Genomic DNA, 22387 nt, shown 5'->3' with positions numbered 1-22387 from the left:
CTGCATGACCGTCCCTCCCCTGATGCCAGGGCCGGATTTAACTTTGCGGCGCCCCGAGGCCGCCCCCGCCCCCCCCCCCCCGAGTGCGCACGCGCAATCGCGCGGCGCCCTCTCCCCCTGAGTGCGCATGCGCGATCAATGCGCATGCGCAATCGCACATTTAAACTCCCATACGGAACAGTGGGGAGAGGTCCCGACTGCTCCGTATGGGAGCCAAATTTAAAAATTCTGTCCCCTAAACTTGTGCCGCCCTAGGCCCGGGCCTTTGTGGCCTTTCTACAAATCCGGGCCTGCCTGATGCGTTAAACTTACGCATGCTCAAGGGAGGAACGTTGGGTGGGGGACTCTGCGGGGGTGGGGGCAGGGGACGCGGCCGGATGGGGCACATGCAGGGCCCCTAGGGCGGGAGCCCCGGTGCGCCCTGCCCCCCCCAGTCTAACCCTGGGCAGGAGTGCACTCCTTACCTAGTCTAAACTAGGTATGAGCTGTATGGGATATTTGCTGAACTGAAATTCATCAGATAAATAAATCTAAATAATGCAGCAATGCATTTTTAAATCCTATAAAACTGGGGTGTAAAAATTTGGTATATTATATTACTGTGCATCACAGAAAATTTATAGCTCTTACTAAACAAAATGATTTACACTACTGAGATCAAGTAATTAAAAACAGTAATTCTGTTTTAACAGAATTAAACAGATAACATAGGAAGTCATTTCCAGAAGGCAAATTAGTCATATCTTTTGTTATGGCAGTTGACCCCAGCAATAAGTTATTTAGAGACATGCCTCTATGCAATTATACTGTTCTTCCACAGAATGCAGACTCTGTGGTCATTCATCCATAATAAAATTGAGGGAGCATTGAAAGCCTTTTTTTAGTTGTTGCTTGGATGAAGAAAAATTCATGCTCCAGTTAAATTTTTTTCATGATATGGCTCTTTCATAAGGTAATTTGCTGTAACTGTTAATGATACAGCTGGCATGAAAACTGTGTATTCACTATTTTCACTGTAAGGGCTCTTACGCGTGGGGGCTGAATGCAGGTGGAATGCAGTTATAAGCACATACACTTATGGAACATTCATGCCACTATGCAATACAAATGCAACCAACCCCATGTCGTGAGGAAGATAATAATCCATTCTAGAAGAAGACTTGGCTTGTTTGCTACAAGCCAAGTTTATTATCTACAAGGATTCCAAGGTAATTTTCCATTCTAGATTTGCAGTCCCATTAAGGGTATAAGTGGCTTGCATATTTTTACATCCCAGGTGCATGACCTTACATTTATTGACACTGAATCTCATCTGCCACTTAGCCGCCCTGATTGCCAGTTTGTCAAAATCCTGCTGCAAGGATGTCACATGCTCAGTGGAATTACTTGGTTTTGTGTCATCTGCAAACAAAAATACATTATTTACAATATGCTCACCTAAGTCATTAATAAACAAGTTAAATAAAAGTGGACCCAATACAGAACCCTGAGGGACCCCACTAAGAACCCTACTCCAAGTAGAGAATATACCATTAACAACCACCTTCTGTACCTGATCCTGTGACCAGTTTCCTATTCATATGCAACAGACCTTAGTTTAGAAAGCAATCATTTGTGCTTTGGCAAAAACCCAAATAGATCACATCTACTGCAACCCCACTGTCCAGAATCTTACTGACCTATTCTTCATAAAGCCATGCTGATCACTGCTCATAATGCATTTTCCAGAACATAATTTTAAAAGAGTTGGAAAGGTAAAAACTAAATAAGCTTTATCAGAAAGGTCTATGTAAATACTGCCATAAGCACTCAAAAGAAACATAGGATTTCTTGTAAATTGTTAACAATTTTGTAGCATAAATAGGGCCCGATTCACTAAAGTGCGATAAAAATTATCGACCACTTTTTTGCGTTAAATAAGTTGCGACAATTAGTGCGAGATTCACTACAGCATTACCGCATGCGGTAAGTCGCCATATCGCATGCGTAAATTTTCGCGCGACCGCATGCGCTAGTTTAACACATGCGTTAATTTCCACACATTTTCAAATACATATGCATAAATGAGTTTAAACAGGGGGGAAGCAGCAGGGAGCGGCCCATAGTATGAGTCATTTGGGGGAAGGGCCATAAATGTTTTAGGGGGCCCTGGCTAACAATGTCTGTGTGTCCTTTGGATTGATGTGAGGGTTCACAGGGGGAGGGGCCAGTGGGGGCGTGGGAGGAGGGGGGGGCCAAAAAAATGTTGTTGTGAGGGGCCCCGTTATTTAGGATGGTGGCCCTCTGTGTATGAATGTATATATATATGTATAATAGATTGAAATAATATCTTGCAATACTGTCTTACAGAACTCAATATTGACATGGCGCCTCTCCTCCCTCCAGAGGTACAAACCCCGGCAGACCAGGCTCCAGGACCTGCCCCAGGACCTTCACAGGCCCCCGAGGCTCCAGGACCTTTACAGGCCCCAGAGGCTGAGGACGCCCCCGAGGGCGAGGAGGCCCCCGAGGCCCAAGGACCTTCACAGGCCCCCGAGGCCCAAGGACATTTACAGGCCCCAGAGCCTGAGGACATTGAGGAACTCAAGGGCAGCAAGCCCTAAGTTTTTTTTTCCTTCCCCCTTTTTTTTTTTTTTTTTAATATTTTATTATTATAGTAAAATTTAAGATTTTTCTACTTTTGAACTGAGTAATGTCTCATTATTTATCCTTCCTTGATATGGTATTCTATACTTTCATGTAGTTTCCCCTACACTCTTACATTTATCAGTAACAGCATCAATATTCTATATGGGTTAAATGTTTGCAAATTTGCAATTTTGTCTTTAGCCCATTTTGCTGAATAGTAAAACTTGCGTTAATTAGTACGTATCCTATTTTCTGGCGAGTGTGATAACTGCCAATCCAATGTTTTGTTGCCAGAATAATTGCAATATTATATTTGTCCCCGTTTAATAAAGTGCCCATAAAATATTTGCCATTTATTCTGTGTCTAAAATCTCCCACTTAATTTAAGCCACTTTAGCAAACGGACCCCTAAGTATTTGGCTAAATATTCTTAAATGCCCCCCCCCCCCCCATTTTATTATCTCTACCACTTCTTTTTTTTTCTTACTTATATTTTTATTGTTTTTTTGGGGGTTTTTTTGCAAATAAACATTTATACAGCAACTCTCTAGCACTCCGTGCTCTCCCAGGGCAAAATGTCGCCAGTTTTATGCTGCCGATTGTTGCGTGCGTAATGTCGCGACAATTAGCACATGCGATAAATAGCGTGCATGCGGAAAATACCGTGCACACTATTTATCGCAACAAAAATATCGCACGAAATACAGCGCGTAAAATAGCGTGAGTATGCTTATAGTGAATCGTGTGAAAAGTCGCGAAAATTAAGACGTGATAAAATTTTTAGCGCACGCTAAAAATAGCACACGTTAAATCGCACTTTAGTGAATCGGGCCCATAGTCTCAACCAAAGGGGGGCCGAAAGAAGGGAAGGAAAGGAGGAGAGAGCCGGAGAACAAGCTTGTCGTAAATATTTCTTATAGGAGAATCGGAAAGGGGGAGAGTAAGGAGAAAAAGAGGAGGGCGGAACAGCGAACTGGATGGCACTATTAAGGTAATTGTGGTAGCTTTTTGGTGACTTTTTGGTGTCTTGGCATGGCATTTCAAAGTTTACTGTTTCAGTATTATGAGAATTTAGGTAGGATACCCAAAGTTGCCAGTTTAAAACAAACTCCTGCTGTTTCTCGTGTAAGGAAGAAGTAATTTCTTCCATAATATAGATATAATTCATATTTGTGATCCATTCTTCAATAGTGGGGGGATTATTATCTCTCCAATGCCTGGGGATTAGGATCTTTGCTGCGAGTAGCATTTGTAATAGGAGGCTATGTTTGAAGGTATGTTCAGGTAGATTTGTATGGTGTAATAATATTAATTGAGGAGTGACCGTTATCTGGCAACCTAGGATCTCCTGGCACGTAGTTTGTACTGTATTCCAAAAATGAAATAAGATGGGACAGGAAAACCAAATATGTGATAAAGACCCCTGGGCAGAGTTACATCTCCAACATAAGTCATTGGGTAGTAGGCGCATTTGATAAAGTTGAGAAGAAGTTCTGTACCATTTTGAAAGAATTTTGTAAGAATTTTCCTGATATCTGTTGCTGATAGAGCATTTTGCTATAAGTCTGAAAATGTTCCCCCATTCATCCTCTTTTAGGTCCAGTTGAAGTTTTTCTTTCCAGGCACGTGTGAAATAAGGTAAGTTTGGGTGTTTTTTCAGAACGATCAGTTTATAAAGTACAGAGATCAGGTGGTTTACCAGTGTTTTTTTTTTCAAGGTCAGTAAGAGACCTTTTGGCTTGTTGTAGCGTAGGATTTTTTTGTAGGTAATGTTTGACTTGTATATTTCTCCAGTAGGGTTATGGCTGATGCTCATATGTGGGATAAATTCTTTATTCCAAAGGACATTTCATAGTGGCTGTTTTACCCAGGGGTCTTCTAGTGTTTTCTATTGTTTGTTTATGGTGGTTTGGGCATGCTCAATTAATTTGGTCAGTAAGCTCGCTTGGTAATATGATACAAAGTCTGGTAGGCTTAAACCCCCTGAGTTTTTGGGGATATAAAGGATGGATTTCCGTAGTCTGGGGCGTTTCTTATTCCATATAAATCTGCTGACAATAGCATCCAGGGATTTGAAGAAACTTGTTGGTATGCATATGGGGAGTGTCTGAAATAAGTATAACATTTTTGCTAGAATTGCCATTTTAATTATGTTGATCCGGCCAGTCCAGGTGAAGTGTTTAAGATCCCAGTCATTGAGTAATTTTTCAATTATAGAAAGTAAGGGTTTATAGTTCAGTTGAAAGATATTTTGGGGGACAAATATTCCTAAGTAGCGTATACTGTCTCTTTGCCATTTAAATGAAAAGTTCAGTCTTAACTGGATTTCCAGGTGTTTAGGTAAAGAGATAGGCAATGCCTCGGATTTAATCATGATAATTTTATAATTGGAGATTTCCCCATATATATGCAATTCTTTCATTATGTTAGGCATAGAGATATATGGTTTTGTTACAAATAACAATAAATCATCAGCAAAGGTGGCTATCTTGTATTCATTCTTTCCCATCATTAAACCTTTGAAATCATAATTTGCCCTGAGTGCTATTAAGAGGTGTTCCATACAATGGACATATAGTAGAGGTGATAATGGGCAGCCTTGTCTGGTCCCATTTCGTATGTGGAAGGTATCTGATCTGATGCCATTTATTTTTATTTGAGCGGTAGGGTCTGTATAAAGGGCCATAATTTTGTCTCTAAAAGCATTGGAGAGTCCTATCCCTCCTAGCATTTGTTTTAGGAATTCCCAGTTACCCTATCGAATGCTTTTTCCGCATCCGTTGATAATAACAGTGATGGAGTATGTTGTTTTTGAGCTAGGGCTATAAGTTGCAGAATTTTCATTGTGTTCTCTTTGCCCTCTCTTCCCTTTACAAATGCCACCTGGTCTCTATGAATTAGTTGGGGTAGGAGAGGATTTAGTCTCATGGCTATGATTTTTGTATACATTTTCAAGTCAATATTTAGAAGGGAGATAGGTCTGTTGCTACTACAGGCAGTTGGGTCTTTACCTTGTTTGTGTATGACTGATATGTGGGCTGAAAGAAATTCCTTGTCTAATGGCCGGGAAGGACCTATTTCATTAATGAAATTTAAAAATAGCTCGGTAAGGAAGGGGGCAAAATTGTTTGTAGAATTGACCCGTAAAACGTCTGGTCCGGGGGCTTTGTGTGGATGTATTTGCTTGATAGCTTCTGTTATCTCTTGTGTTTGGGGCTGAGGGGTTCAGTTTTGGTAGGGGGTGTGTAGCTATATATGCCTTAATTTTAGAGGATAGCGAAACCTGTTGATATGTTTGGGGTATGTTATAGAGGCTTTCATAGTAGTTTTTAAATATGGAAGCAATTTTTTCGGGAAGGACTTGTAGTTGTCCTTTAGGGTCTTTAATTTTATGAATATATTGATTTGCTTGTCTATTTTTCAATGCTTTGGCCAAGAGCTTCCCAGATTTATTACCAGATTCGTAATACTTTTGCTATAATTTAATCATTGCAAATTTAGTTTGGAGATTGAGGTGTTGTTTTAACTCTAGTCTTTTGCTGGTCATTGCTTTTAGGCTATCAGTTTCCAGTGTAGTTTGGTGATGTAGCTCTAGCTACTTGATTTCAGCGTATAATCTATCTAAGGTAGCTTATTTTTGTTTCTTTAACCTGGATCCGTGCTTGATTAGGATTCCCCTGAGTAGGCATTTTAACGCTTGCCATTTGGACTGGTGGGATGCGGGGTCATGATGCGGGGTCATTAACTATATATAGTTTATATTATAGTTTTTTTTTTTTTATTCCTCAATGTTCGAGTGAAGTTCTTCTTTAGAATCAGGGTCTTTCAGTAAGTTATCATTAAGTTTCCAACTCCAGATATTGTTAGGTCTATTTGGGATAGTGATAGAGGCTGTTATTGCTGCGTGGTCTGACCATGTTATATTGTCAATAGTGGTATGTTTTAGCCAATGGAGATGGTGATGGGAAATGAGTATGTGGTCAATTCGGGAATAACTGTTTTTGGCATAGGAGTAGAATGTATATTGTTTAGTAGAGGGGTTCTCCAGGAGTCTATGAGTCTGAGTGATTGCAAATCTTTGTGGATCTCTTTTAACAATTTTGTGGATAGGCTTGAAACCCCTTTGGAGGTATCCAGGGTAGGATTAAGCACTAGATTTAAGTCCCCCTATGACAGTAAGCCCTTCTGCAAACTCTACTAGTTTAGGGGTCAAGTGCGACATAAAAGTTACTTGTTTCGTGTTAGGTAGATAAATGCTTCCCAGTGTGCATACTGTGTGAAATAATAATCCTTTGATTATTAAATATCTCCCATTCTGGTCTGACAAGGTTGCATGAACTTTAAAATCCACAGTGTTTTTTATGGCTATGGCTACTCCTCTTGTTTTTTGTAAAGGGTTATTACTGAAAAACCATTGGGAGTATGTGCCTAACTTATGCTTCGGGGGGGCATCTTTCCTAAAGTGGGTTTCCAGTAAAATAACAATGTCTCCTTTTTGTTACCGCATAATATTAACTAATTGTTTTCTTTTCAGAGATATTACCTTCAGATTACCTGCCATTTAGTCTTATAGGGTAAGTATTGAAATATACCATTATCCGAAACCTCCTATAGCTTTTAGTAAAGCCATGCCGAGACCATTTACATGTAAGAAAAACCAAAGTGTGCCATAAACTATGTACAAACATATCGATCACAATGACTTTACATATTACCTGTGATTTTACCGGATTGGTTCCAGACGGACCTTGAACATCAAAATTACACTTTATAACATGCATATACAAAAATGGGTAGGATGCCGCTTGCCTTCCAGGCAGGGGCGGGCTATGTGGAGTACCCATTTTACCTGGGGGGGAGGTTATGCCTTTCAGGGTGTCAGCATTGCCTCTGTGGGGGTATGGATTCCCCTTATCATTTTTAAAGGGATCACGGGCTAAGTTAGCATGTCATGGTTAGTTAGACCTTTAAACAAGAGGATTTGGGGGAAAACGTTGGTGCTGTGGAGTGTTACTGTCTCTGGGTTCCATGGCTTCCGTGTGGTTTCCATTTTTTTCCAGGGTCTTTTCCTCTTGGCTTTGGGAGTGGAGAATTTCGGTCCAGGCAGGGAGCGGTACTGGTTCCGGTAGTTGTACAAATTTTATCCATTCTTAAAGTGAAATTTCTGGTGCGTCACAGGCTTGGAGGAAAGGCACAGTGTACAGTTTTCCCGCAATTGTAGCTTGTATGCTAAAAGGGTAGCCCCAGTGGAATAAAAACATTTTTTCCTTGAGTATATCAGTAAGTGGTTTAAGCATGCACCTGTGCTGTAGCATGTACCACGATAGATCTTGTAATATAGTGATCTCCGCATTCTCAAATTTTATGTTTTTCATTTGTCTGGCTTTAGTAAGTATTTCGTCTTTAGTTGTATAATGCAGAAGGCAGCAGATTACATCTCTCGGTTTTTCTGATGCCATCCCCTTAGGCCGTAGAGCTCGATGAGCGCGTTCAATATTAATCTCATTGGCATCAGGCCTGTTCAATATAAAATTAAACAATGATTGTACTTTTTGTTTTAGTATTGCGGGGTCCACCGTTTCGTGGAGACCCCTTATTCTTAGATTGCATCTCCTGCCTCTATTATCTAGGTCTTCTAAGTGTCTAGTAAGTGATTGGATTGCTTTACCATGTGTCCGTGTCACTCCCAGTAGTGAGTCTATGGAGGTCTCTATGGACTCTAACTTCGTCTCATTTTCTGCATTTTTTATATGTAGCGACGCTATCTCGGCTTTCAGGTCCGCAACTTCTTCTTTGAGTGTCGCCGTAATTTGTTCTGCCAGATTTGCTATGTCTTGCTTTGTTGGTAAGGATTTTAAATAGGTAATTATGTTTTTTTGAGATACTAAGGAGTCCTCGTCGGATTCCGTATCGTTCCCGCCGGCCGCAGCCGCGGTAGGCCCCAACGCGCACCTGTCCTCTTTACCATCAGATGGTAGAAAAAATGTTTTCAAAAATTTTGTGACTCGGTAAGTTTACGTGTTTTAGGGTCCTCTTTCGATGTATCTTTGGTTTTGCTATGTTTGCCCACTTTAAATGCGATCTCTGTCTCTTATCCCACAGGTACGCAGCGGAGCTGCAAAGCTATGCGACCATTCCGTTGAGCAGTTGGCCATGCCCCCCCCCTTGTGTTCTTTTTTGTACACATGTTCTTCAGTATCAGACTTCCTGCTCTCCGTAAAATCCTTCAGGGCACGAGTCTGCTCCACTCTCCCTTTCTTTTCCTCCATCCCATCTCTGTGTAATCGGCCCATGTATGGGCAGAACCGAGCGGCCTGGGCGACCAATATCTGGCCTGATATTGGCCAGATCTCGATCGGCCAGGTTAGAAAATCCAGTCGGATCGGGGACCGCATCGGCTCGTTGATGTGGTCCCCGAACTGACTGCCCCATGGCCGCAAAGGTAATTCGGTCGTTTGACCTCAGGGCCAAACGATCGGATTATTTTTTTTTTAAGCTACTTGCTATCCGATATTGCCCACCCGTAGGTGGGGATATCGGGTGAAGATCCGCTCGCTTGGCGAGCGGATCTTATAGTGTATGGGGACCTTAAGAGTTTAAAGAACAGAGGAAAGCCAGGAGACTGAGGAATTCCCCTAAAAGAGTATCATAAGTACACAAACATTTGTGTTTTCTTACTGGTAGTCCACAAGGTGACCAGTTTAGTTAAAGAACTCATCAAATGTGTGTGTGAAGGTAGAACCAAGTGGGCAGGATTTATTTTTATGATTTATATGTTGTATGCTGGATTGGTCACACCTGTGTAAAATAAACTGCCTTAAAGTGAAGAAAGTATCTGTTGTGAATCCCACAAGCTTACAGATCCTTTAACAAGCCTTCAAACAACTTTCCCACTATGGATGTCAAATTTATTGGCCTATAATTGCCAGGCTGAGATTGTAATCCCTTTTTAAATATACTGTAAGAATATAGAGACTTGGCTAAAACTGAACTAAACTCTATCTGTACCTGATGCCTTGTTCACATTAATTTTGAGTAAGCCTTTATGTACCATGTCCTGCATCATCTACTATTGAGCCAAGCCAACAGTGCTGCTGTCGTGGTGGGTCTTGGAACTCTGGTTTCTTTGTTGGAACTGATTTAGCACATTTGCCTTTTCTGTATCCGTTATCACCATATTGTTGCCATAATTACCAGAATTTAAAGGAGCCACACTCTCAAGCCACATATTTTTACTATTATTATAGTTAGTCTTGGCCTCTGCCACAATCTGCTCCTCCTTGGTGGGGGACCCTTGGGTGCTATATATTAGTGTGCCCCAGCCACCGCTACAGATCTCCTTAGGGCAGGGGTACACGGGGGGATAAGTCGTGCCGCGACAAATCTCTGTTGTTGCGGGTGACTAATCTCCCCGCAATGCCATCCCACTGAATGTAAATTGCCGGGGGATGGCAAATCGCGGCACCGCATATGCCATCCCACCAGCAATTTACATTCTAGCCGGTGGGATGGCATTGCAGGGAGATTGGTCGACCTGGGACAACAAAGATTTGTCGCAGCGCGACTAATCTCCCTGTGTGTGATGGCCCTTAGGAACACCGGAAATGTAGCTTGGGGGGTGAGGGGTAGGGGGTCAGGTCACGTTGAGATGTCATACTGTGTGTGACGTAACTTTCATGACGTAGGGGCATGTGATCTGCGCTTCACATCACTTACTCAATGTAAAGGGTGTATTTGGCCCATTGCCTAGGGTGGCACTGGACCTAAATACAGCACTGCCTGTATATAATGCTGCTGTCATTTTTTCATATGTGCACAAGCATCTTGAGTACTTCTGGCTTCTGTTCTTATGACTATATGCGCAGTAAATGTATATATATATATATATATATCGACAAGAAAAAGTGCTTACCTAATTAAAAAACATAATGCAACATTCTGTTTAGTCTGGTTACATTTCTGCATTACCTGCACTCAGGCCAGTTATTTTGGACTCATTTTGGAGTTATCTTCTCTGTCACAGTGTGTGTATATGTATACATATATGTAAACTTCCAAAGAGATGCTGGCACTCACATAAAGATAGGATGCTGGTACCTGGGTGCAGGTCCAAAAAGTGTTGAATATACTGGAGGAGGGGTCAGCACTCACAGGACTTTTACAACAACAAGTAATGTTATTAAGAAGAAGTTTTGGCTAGCACTCTAGCCTTTATCACTTAAATAAAGTCCTGCGAGTGCTGACCCTTCCTCCAGTATACAGTATACAGTGGTGTGAAAAACTATTTGCCCCCTTCCTGATTTCTTATTCTTTTGCATGTTTGTCACACAAAATGTTTCTGCTCATCAAACACATTTAACTATTAGTCAAAAATAACACAAGTAAACACAAAATGCAGTTTTTAAATGTGGGTTTTTATTATTTAGGGAGAAAAAAAATCCAAACCTACATGGCCCTGTGTGAAAAAGTAATTGCCCCCTGAACCTAATAACTGGTTGGGCCACCCTTAGCAGCGATAACTGCAATCAAGCGTTTGCGATAACTTGCAACGAGTCTTTTATAGCGCTCTGGAGGAATTTTGGCCCACTCATCTTTGCAGAATTGTTGTAATTCAGCTTTATTTGAGGGTTTTCTAGCATGAACCGCCTTTTTAAGGTCATGCCACAACATCTCAATAGGATTCAGGTCAGGACTTTGACTAGGCCGCTCCAAAGTCTTCATTTTGTTTTTCTTCAGCCATTCAGAGGTGGATTTGCTGGTTTGTTTTGGGTCATTGTCCTGCTGCAGCACCCAAGATCGCTTCAGCTTGAGTTGACGAACAGATGGCCGGACATTCTCCTTCAGGATTTTTTGGTAGACAGTAGAATTCATGGTTCCATCTATCACAGCAAGCCTTCCAGGTCCTGAAGCAGCAAAACAACCCCAGACCATCACACTACCGCCACCATATTTTACTGTTGGTATGATGTTCTTTTTCTGAAATGCTGTGTTACTTTTACGCCAGATGTAACGGGACACGCACCTTCCAAAAAGTTCAACTTTTGTCTCGTCGGTCCACAAGATATTTTCCCAAAAGTCTTGGCAATCATTGAGATGTTTTTTAGCAAAATTTAGACGAGCCATAATGTTCTTTTTGCTTAAAAGTGGTTTGCGCCTTGGAAATCTGCCATGCAGGCCGTTTTTGCCCAGTCTCTTTCTTATGGTGGAGTCGTGAACACTGACCTTAATTGAGGCAAGTGAGGCCTGCAGTTCTTTAGATGTTGTCCTGGGGTCTTTTGTGGCCTCTCGGATGAGTTGTCTCTGCGCTCTTGGGGTAATTTTGGTCGGCCGGCCACTCCTGGGAAGGTTCACCACTGTTCCATGTTTTTGCCATTTGTGGATAATGGCTCTCACTGTGGTTCGCTGGAGTCCCAAAGCTTTAGAAATGGCTTTATAACCTTTACCAGACTGATAGATCTCAATTACTTTTGTTCTCATTTGTTCCTGAATTTCTTTGGATCTTGGCATGATGTCTAGCTTTTGAGGTGCTTTTGGGCTACTTCTCTGTGTCAGGTAGCTCCTATTTAAGTGATTTCTTGATTGAAACAGGTGTGGCAGTAATCAGGCCTGGGGGTGACTACAGAAATTGATATTGAAATTGAAAATTGAAATTGATAAACCACAGTTAAGTTATTTTTTAACAAGGGGGGCAATCACTTTTTCACACAGGGCCATGTAGATTTGGAGTTTTTTTTCTCCCTTAATAACGTAAACCTTCATTTAAAAACTGCATTTTGTGTTCAATTATGTTATGTTTGACTAATAGTTAACGGTTTTTGATGAGCAGAAACATTTAAGTGTGACAAACATGCAAAAGAATAAGAAATCAGGAAGGGGGCAAATAGTTTTTCACACCACTGTATTTGTGTAGTGCACTTTTGCCAGTTTTTAGCCTGTGCAGACCAGAGCAGATGTTACTGAAATGTTAATTCCATTAACACAAGTCATGGAATTGTTGATTGTTGATCGCTGCTATTTCAAAAGTGCAGCTATTTTGTCCATTTATGCTCCCAATTTTACAACAATATATTTCCCTGCACAGTATAGTTTGTGCTGCTGCATCTCTGTATCTGCTGTACTGGCACACACAGTGTTTTGCTGCTTGCTGCTTTCCAGCTCCTCCATTCACTTGAAAGGTAATTGCCTGGATTACACAGAGCAACTTGAGGTCTGACAATTACTGAGCAGTATTGCACATTTTAGTTAATTTAAGTTAATGTTGAGAACAATTTTAACAAAGATATTAAAAAAAAAAAGTTACTCATACATCCTATACACTTCCCCCATATAGCAGAAGTACTAGAGGTAAGAAACACAAAGTTAGAAAAGAATGCAGAATACTAGTACCATTTATGAAAATAAAATTCAAAAGGAAGACGTTTAAATTGTAAATTTTGGTCATTGTTCTTCAACCAGTATATTTTTCAGGTCCTCAGAAAAATGTACTGGTTGAGGAACAGTGACCAAAAAGCTCAAATGTTTGGAATTCCCCCTCCCTCTAAAGCTCATCTCTGACGGAGCAAGTTAGTCACTTGCGATAGATCTCTGCTACAACGGGTGACTGACTGTTCCAAAATGCCTTTCCACTGGCAACAATATAAGTCGCTGGTCGCCTATGCATCGCTTTAAAGTTGTGCAAATTTGCCTGCTGAAGAAAACTTTGCATGACTTCAGAAAGCTTAAGCCATACATAGGCCATTCCACCAGCAACTAATATAACCAGTGGAAAGGAATTTCGGATCGGTTTGTCTCCCGCGGTAGCAGAGATCTATCACGGGTGACTCACTCCGTCAGACATTAGCCTTAAGCAACACAATGACAGTTCTGCACAACTTACCTGAATTCCCCTAGACAGATGTCTTGCACTGCTGAAGTTTACTAGATTGCTGCTGCTTTAATCTCTAATATCACTGTCCAAACCTAACCTAACCACTATATGTACAGTTCTTCTGGGGGTTTGTGTTGAGGAAGTATTCGGCAGGTCCACTAACGTGTATTTTATTTTTAGCTATGCTAGCTTGTGTGCACAAATATTAAGCAAAAAAACTGATGTGAAAAAACATTCTGGCTTACAGACTATCATGAAGTTCTGCAGACAATCATAAAGCTAGAATGTGAATATTAAAAAAAATCTATGCAAACTAACTGCTATAATAATAATAATATAAATTGTTAGTGTAAATTTTTTTTAAAGAAATCAACATTCATTGAATCAAATGAAAGTGGTCTCATTCAATTAAAAAATACAGGATAAATTAGAAATTATTATTTATACAGTGATGACAACACCCTTGAATAGGTAAATAGTAGTGTCCTCAGGGCTCATGTACTGTACATCCACAAGTGCAGTTGCTGTCCCCGCAGTGAGTTGTGTGTAAGAGTGAAGATACACAAAGCTACTTAGTAGCGGCTACTTGTTACGGCTACTAAATGCCAGAAAAATACCCTGGCATAGACCATACCAATGCCCCTGCTAAAACACATGTAGAGACAATTATCTGTAAATTATCAGTATTGTCTAATTTTGTAGCCATGACAAGTAGCTGCTACAAGTAGCTCTGTGTGTCTTCAATTTTAAGGTTCTTGCTTCAAAATGTGCTGCTTGCACTTCCTTTTAGGGCTCTGGCACACGGGGGAGATTAGTCGCCCGCGACAAAATCCTGGAGCTACCTCCACCTCATGATGAAGAGGTAACTTCAGGGTTCCCTTTGCAGAAAACTTGCAGCTTCAGTCATTTTCAAAATCAGCACAACTGCACTAAGCACATCATCCCCTTGTGAATGCGACACCTCTGGAAAAGCTGCATTGTGGGAAAAAAACATGGAGATTTTCAGACATACAAGTATACATGCCTATGGTGCAAAAGAGCAGGGTGGTAAAAATAAACCTATTCTGCCTACCTCTAGTTTAGCTTTTGAAACAGTTGAGGCCCCTGCCCCTGGCCTCAAACTGCCACTTCTGCTCGTGACAAAATAAACCTGAAAGCAGGTCAAAGCAGTAAACAGCGCCGGATTTCAAATCTGGGCGCCCCTAGGCCGCCCCCTATTCCCCCTGCGCATGTGCGAACAAACCACCTCCCCCCGCGCCACGTCGACACAAGCACGCAAGCGCGGACATTTAAACTCCCATAAGGAGCGCTGGGGAGAAGTCCCCAGTGCTCCGTATGGAAGCAAAATGTCAGAATTTTTGTGCATGTCGCCCCTAAGTTTCTGCCACCCTAGGCCCGGGCCTTTGTGGCCTCGCCACAAATCCGGGCCTGGCAGTAAAGTAATGTGACAACGGGAATAGTCTAGTATCTTATTCCTACACCAAGTGATGAAATTTAAAAATAGCTGTATTGCAGTTGCGCTACAAATTTTTCTCTATTTGAGAATCTCTTATCCTTCCAAATTAAGCTCTCAATAGTCGTACCATCATGAAGAGCCTACCCATACTGGGGCACTAGCAAAGACCTTGCATGAGTACATCTGGTTGTAAGGGAAGGCATCATTAATTTGGAGGTCAGACAACCACACCCAACAGGGAGAGTATTGTAACTTCTATGGCTCTTGATGACAAATATTTAGGATTCTACATTATGTATCATTGCCGTGGAGGAAAGATATATACATGGCTGCAGTTCCAAGAGTGATTATTGACTTATCTGATTTAATCTTGACTGTCTGTGAGTCAGAGAATAATATATTTGCCCTTAGCTTGAGCACATATATTTTAAGTTAAGACTCCTTCTGGGACCATCACCCCTACACTTTCAGCTGTTTAAACTTTCAGGGTACAGGCACACTGAGCAGATTTCAGCACGTAACTGCATAATCAAACAATTATGCACCCAAATCTGTTCAGTGTGCCTGCAACCCATTGTGCTGGCCCGGGTGCAGGCACCCTGAGCAGGTTTGGATGCATAATTAAATAAGCTTTTTGAAGCATAGCGGCAGATTCTTGGCCTGTGTTTATCTGCAGGTTGCTTACAAAGCACTGGCAAGGCTTAGCTGCTAAAATGTATGGAAAGTCTCAGTTATGAAAAAAGACTGGTGGAGTTGTTTACACTGGAGAAGAGATGCATATGGGGGAGATTTGATAATTATGTAAAAATATATAAGAGGACAATGCAATAAACTATCTGATGCTTTATTTACCAGGAGATCTTTCCAACATACACAAAGGCATCCAATCAGCTTAAAATAAAGGAGGTTTCATCTTAATATTTGGAAAAGGTTTTTTACAATGAGAAATGTGAAGTTGTGTAATTCTCTCCCTGAAGGGGTTGTACTGGCAGATACATTAGATAACTTCAAGGATGGGTTGGATGCCTTTATAGCAAGTGAGGGAATACAGGGTTATGGGAGATAGCTCTTAGTACAAGTGAGGGAATACAGGGTTATGGGAGATAGCTCTTAGTACAAGTTGATCCAGGGACTGGTCCGATTGCCATGTTGGAGTCAGGAAGTAATTTTTTTCCCTGAGGCAAATAAGAGAGGCTTCAGATTGTTTTTTTTTTTTGTTTGACCTCAATGGACAAGTATATTTTTTTAAACCTGTGTAACCATGTTCTCATGTTTTTTTTCATCTGTTGGAATCTGTGGCCATTTTGGGGTGAGGTTCATCGCAGGAACTTTCCCAAAACTGGATACTGTGCTGTACAGTATGCATCTTACTATTGAATTAATGAATTAAAAAAAATGGAAAAAAACTAAGCAAAATATAAAATGTTTTTCTTTAATTATTAGAGAATGTTGATAGTTTATGTATTGCAGGCTGCAAATCACCCTACATTCTACTTCAGTGGTGTAACTAGAGACCTTTATGCCCCAGTGCAAGATTTGCAACAGTGTTCACTCCCTGCATGAGCAGGAAAAGGACTGCCTTCTGCTGGCAGTGACACTAATGTCACCTTCTGAATCATGCATTGATATGTATCTAAGTCACAGATTTTGAATTACTGGTGCAGCACCCCAGGCCTGAGCAAACCTTTGCACTATTGCACCCATAATTAAATGATTGTTTTCAAGAGCAGTATAGCTTATAAAAAAATAACTAATTTGTCACTTTTGTCTCGCATCATACTACATTTTAATTCTGGGTATATGATTCCTTATAATAAGTCATTGCGACTCCGCTTTAAAGGCCAAGAAACCTGAATTTAATGGGCGGGTACCAATATGTTAGGCACCCTCTAGTGAATTCAGTTGCTAGGTTTGTTTCATGGGTGGTAAAACCTCAATGGCCCAGGGTAGCTTCTACTGCAGCACAGACGTGCCATGTTACATGCTGTTGCATGCTGTCTTCAGGATGTACCTTATAAGAACTTCTGGTTTGTTTAAAAGGGTTGTTCACCTTTAAGTTAACTTGTAGTATGTTATAGAATGTTCCTAGCAATTTTGCAACTGGTCTTCATTATTTATCTTTTATAGATTTTGAATTATTCACCTTTCTATTCTACATCTTTCATACAGCTTTCAAACGGGCGTCAATGACCCCAAAAGTAAAAAAAAATGATTGCTCTGTGAGGCTAAAAATGTATTATTATTGTTACTTTTTATCTTTCTATTCAGTCCCTCTCCTATCTGTATTCCAGTCTCTCATTTAAACCTATGCATGCTTGCTAAGGTAATGACCCTAGCAACCAGATAGCTGCTGAATTTCAAAACTGTAGAACTGCTGCACAAAAATCTAAATAACTGAAAAGCCACAAAATATAAAAAATTAAAAACAACTGCGAATTGTCTCAGAACATCTATGTCTATGTCATACTGAAAGTTAATTTTAAAGGTGAACAACCCCTTTAACACCAAGACGTGTTGTTCTATAAATGTGCAATCTCCAACATTTTGTACTACATATGCGCAAACTTCATAATTTTATGAAATATTTTACCATGTGCATGAGAAATACATACACACATTTATTGCACACCATTGAGCAATACTTGAGATGCTATAAAGCAAAGCTAGTAAACTCCTATGTCTTACAACTTATCAGTACCAAACACACAACTAATTCATTGTGCCTGTAACAAAGAAATTAAGCTTCTCTGTATGCTTTGTTTCTTACAAATCATGTTAATCCTCCTACTGACTATTTCAGTGGTCAATGGGAGACATATTAACTGACCTATTCACTTGCTCTGCAGTCCTAATATCCTGAAATAGCAGGGTGAAAGGAATAGTCAACAACACCTCTCCCTTTCCTACACACATCTTGAGGGCCTCACTTCTTCTAAGTGTACTGTGACATAAGATAGAATATCTAAATATGTATATATATTAATTCCCCCCCCCCCCACACACACCTTCTTGCCCTGTAGCTGTTGTTTGATGAATGCTAGAGTGCAAGATACACTAGGGTTAATGAATCAGTGTGCTGTTTACCCTGTCTCGTTCTCATATAATCTGTACCATTTGCTGGGATGCTGCCTGCCCTCAGCCAATCCTCACTGACTCACCACAGAAATAGGACGGCTGGGATCTCGTCAAACCTCCTCTCTTTCTCGCCTTCTGGTTTCCTCCATTGCACATACACAATAGCTTGTGCTAAACCTATGCCAGCTGTTCTGTATCCGGGCAAATAGGTTCTGAAATAGCAATCGCAAGAACACTGTCAAGGAACAACAGCAACCCAAATGTGAGGGGTGATGGAATACAGTATTCTCATTGTCCTGGGGGAGCCGCGACACTGGCTGGAATGTATATTGGTTTAAACGTGCGAAAATCAGTCTGTGGCAGAAACAGGGAAAGCTGCTGGATTTATACAAATATCTATCGTTAACTTTTTTTTGGGGAGGGTTTTTTCAAATACTCTGCAGGGGAGATAATCGTACTGGTGCAACGAGAAATAGATTGATGGAAGTGCTATTATTTGATGCCACTGCTGGAGGATTTTGAGAGAAGCGTAATAGTAGATCGTGGCCCTGTGTGAGAGAGTATATAGATGTGGAACCGGAATAATTACACTGATAACTAAAGCTGAGGTAAGGTTGGTGGATGTGATGTATACTTTAGAAGGGCAACGTTTATGTTAATGGTTGTAACTTGCTTCCTAAAAATATTTAATGTTTCCCTGTTCGGTTATCACTGAAACATTTTGTTTATGCATTTAATATGTCATTTTTCTCTTATATAATGGAGGTCCTTTTTGGGTGAGACTCTAGGATCTCCCTATGAAAAGATTAGCTATTAATCAAAAGAAAAAAATATAAATAAATGAAATGAAATTAAATGAAATGACTAATACATTTCATGACAGACCAATAACATACAACCATAAGATGTCTGCAGGTAAAATCTATTTTTGATATGTTACCCCTTCATTAGCTCCATGTTGCTTGGCTCCCCCTGTCAAGGAGTAGAACTATATAAACAGCCAGTTCAGTGTTTTTGTAGACTGATTGGTGTGGAGCTTCACATAGACATTTTCATTGCAATGAAATCCGTTTCCTAACATACTTTATGACAACAAATTACATTCCTTATCCTTTTCCAATCAAATAATCAATTATAATGCACACGTGTCCTTTTCCAATCAAATAATCAATTATAATGCACACGTGTCAATTTCTTATCGCCACAGTTCTACATATGCCAAGGTAAGTTTGGGGAGCATTGTGCAAACTTATATATAGCCTATTGTGGGTACTATGTTTCCCAGCAGCTTCTAAAAAGGTACATGAAAACCTCCATTCATTTGAGAGCAAATGTCATTCTTCACTTAACAACAACCATAACATCAAGTTAGAAAATAGCGCACACTCAACCAAATTGTTGACCCATTGGTAAAACCAACGCACAGGCAAATAAGCTGCTGACTAGGTCTAGAGACACTTGATAGCTTTTATTGGCTATCAACCTTTTTTGGTGTCCCTTCCATAATTTCTAAAAGACACAAATTATGTTGTGTAAAACTTAAAAATTTTGTGAGAAATAATGTTAACATAGTAACCTTAGACATGGAAAGTTTGACATTATAATTGATAATTTGATTGGAAAAGGATAAGGATAAGTAAGGATAATTACTTTCCAAGCATAAAAGAACAGGTACAAAAGGATACACATATAAGTGCCAGGAACTAGGTTCTCATGTAATTAATCATGGGGATTGGACATTTGCCATGTTCAAAGTCTGCACTAAGAAGTTAATCACTTTCCCCCAAAATCTAGCTATGACAAGGCACATCAAAAGCATTGATTGTCTTGTTCAGAGCCGGAACTAGGGATAGGCAGAAGAGGCACGTGCCTAGAGTACAACAGTGGGGGGTACTAGGCACATACCTCTTCTTTCGCCTACCCCTAGTATGGACCCTTGTCCACCCCATGGCCCGCAGATCCATTACCTCCCTCTCCCCTTCTCCAGCGCGGATGCACATTCGCACATGCGCGCACATGGGTGGTAAATGAGGAGGCTGGCTGGGTTTCCTAGGATGCCCCACTGGTTTGGCCTGGCTTAAGGCCTATGGAGTACAGACGTGTTGTTGTAATTTTGTGCCTTGCTCAAAGCACTTGATATAGATATGTGCACTATTAGGAAATCTCCAAGTTTGGAGTTGCACCAAAGGGCTATATTTTTTACTAATATACCTGAGGGCCTTTGTTCACACCACTTTTAAGATGAAGTGAGCACAGCCCCTTTGAGTTTCTCTGCAAAAGGAGAATATTTGTGGGTGCTTCAACTGTACTCACTGCATACGCTGCTGTACAGAAGGTGGCATTGTCAGCTGAAGAAGAGAACCATTGGGCTGCATATACTAACTGTGCAGCTAAAAAGTATAGAAAAAGGTGCAGGAGAGCTAGTGTTTTAAGTTTTATATCTGGCTGTTTGTTGCTCTATTTGAAGGAGCAGATTAGAGACTAGTCTGGTGAGTAGCTTGTATGTATATGTATATTTTAATATATAGAGTGTTACTTATGTACGCAGCACACAATAAATTAAAAGAACAAACAGAGGTTAATACAATAATAAATACAAAATACAGTTACATTACAAATGAAATTGTCAAAGACACAAGTTCTTGTTATATATTTTAACTATGAATGAAGTGTTGTGCAAATACAAAAAGTACAGAAAGTGACCAGGAAGACTTGTTGTTCCATTAGTCGTTATTATCAAGGACCAATTGACTGATAATAGGCACAAATCAGTTCTAAATATATATTATAATTATGCTTGAAGTGTCATGCTTGACATAAATTACTTGTATGTAATTAATTTATAATAATATAAAGTAGAAAAAGTAGAATTGCTAAGCATTCATTAGAATTTGTGTGTGTAGGTATTGTTTAGAACACACTGAAGTCAGGGTGTCAGCATCTCTACTGCCTATGCATTTTCTATGCACTTGCAGCTGTATATTCAGTTACTTCTAGAGTTGCTGACTTTCAGAGAGAAATACTGAGCAAAAAGCCTGGTATTAGCAGTCTAAAACTGCTAATATCTCTGAGATCTCTAAAAATAGAAAATGCATGTACATTTTAAAAATGCTCAGAGAAACAGGGAAGTTTTCAAATGTCTTGCCTAGGCTAATACAATGAGAACATACAGTTTAATATAATTTTACACAAAAACAATCTCTCTTCCATGTTTCTAGCTGAAAACCTAATGTCCTAATTTATTTATCATTAATGCAAACCCTGTACATAATAAAAAGCACTAAGTACATCAGGTACCAGTTATACTGGGGGCACAAAATACACTGGGGCAACAAAGTTTAGTTTTCAGGAAAGCAAACTTAAACACTTTTATCTACAGGCTTACCAAAACAGCAGTAGCAGGCATGACTTATATAACAACAAAATAATTCTAATTTTTAAAAATGATTTCCTTTTTCTATGTAATTATAAAACAGAATATTGTACTTAATCCCAACTAAGATATAATCAATCCTTATTAGAGGCAAAATAATCCTATTGGGTTTATTCAATATTAAAATGATTTTTTAGCAGACTTAAGGTATGGAGATCCAAATTACGGAAAGTTCCCTTATCCGGAAAACCCCAGGTCCCGAGCATTCTGGATAATAGGTCCCATACCTGTATATTAAACAGACTTTAACTTGCCTTATGGTAGAAGTGGGAAGTAGGAAGCAAATTCCTCTGCCACAAACATATTCAGTAATGGCAAATGACAGGGAAAGGAAAATCATATTCCTATGATGAACCATTGCAATTGGTTGCTTTTGGTCCTTTTTGAAGTGCTTTGCTGAACATTTTGTGCTGACAGCACGTTTTTTAACTGAACAGAACAGGAAGCATAGAAAAAGTGAACATAGAAGAGGTGTATTCACACATTTTTTACTGTTCCTATTTTTAGTTTAAAATTTGCAACGCGACCTTCAGAAGGTTTGCACTCAGCCAACTTCATAGTCCTTACATGTGAACAAACTGAAACTTGTACCCACGTAAGACTCCTAGAAATAACCCTGCAGAAACATATTATGCAACTAAAACTGAACGATGATAAACATATGCATATATACTGTATATGCAGTTTATGAGCTTTGCTTTTAATGTATTGTAGAGTGCTGCTTAAACAATAGAAGAGCTCCTGTCTGCTGTATACTGACCAAACCACATACAGATGGGGACCACAGAGGCCACTCTCCGCATGGAAAATGTGGATGTAGAAGTGAAAGAGGAATGGCAAGATGAAGACTTCCCCAGGTGAGTTGTCTTTTTACAGTATGCTATTTTATTTATTTATTTATGTATTATTTATTTATTTTGATAAGCCT

At 40.1% G+C, this 22387-nt stretch overlaps 1 protein-coding gene across 2 annotated transcripts in view; it reads left to right on the top strand.

Moving 5' to 3' along the window:
* The first annotated feature begins 18076 nt into the window (after positions 1-18076).
* Positions 18077-22387, top strand: part of atcay (ataxia, cerebellar, Cayman type) — a 30024-nt gene continuing 25713 nt past the window's right edge. The window contains exons 1-2 of one of the 2 annotated variants that reach the window (XM_012955123.3): positions 18077-18634; positions 22174-22316. In XM_012955123.3, the coding sequence (XP_012810577.1) occupies positions 22234-22316 (83 nt within the window). In that variant the 5' untranslated portion in view covers positions 18077-18634; positions 22174-22233. The remainder of the gene's footprint in view (positions 18635-22173; positions 22317-22387) is intronic. The other variant, XM_002941386.5, reaches the window with a different exon arrangement.

The sequence above is a fragment of the Xenopus tropicalis genome, chromosome 1, assembly GCF_000004195.4.
Source record: "Xenopus tropicalis strain Nigerian chromosome 1, UCB_Xtro_10.0, whole genome shotgun sequence".
Classification (NCBI taxonomy): domain Eukaryota; kingdom Metazoa; phylum Chordata; class Amphibia; order Anura; family Pipidae; genus Xenopus; species Xenopus tropicalis.
This window is presented reverse-complemented; position numbering and strand designations above follow the sequence as displayed.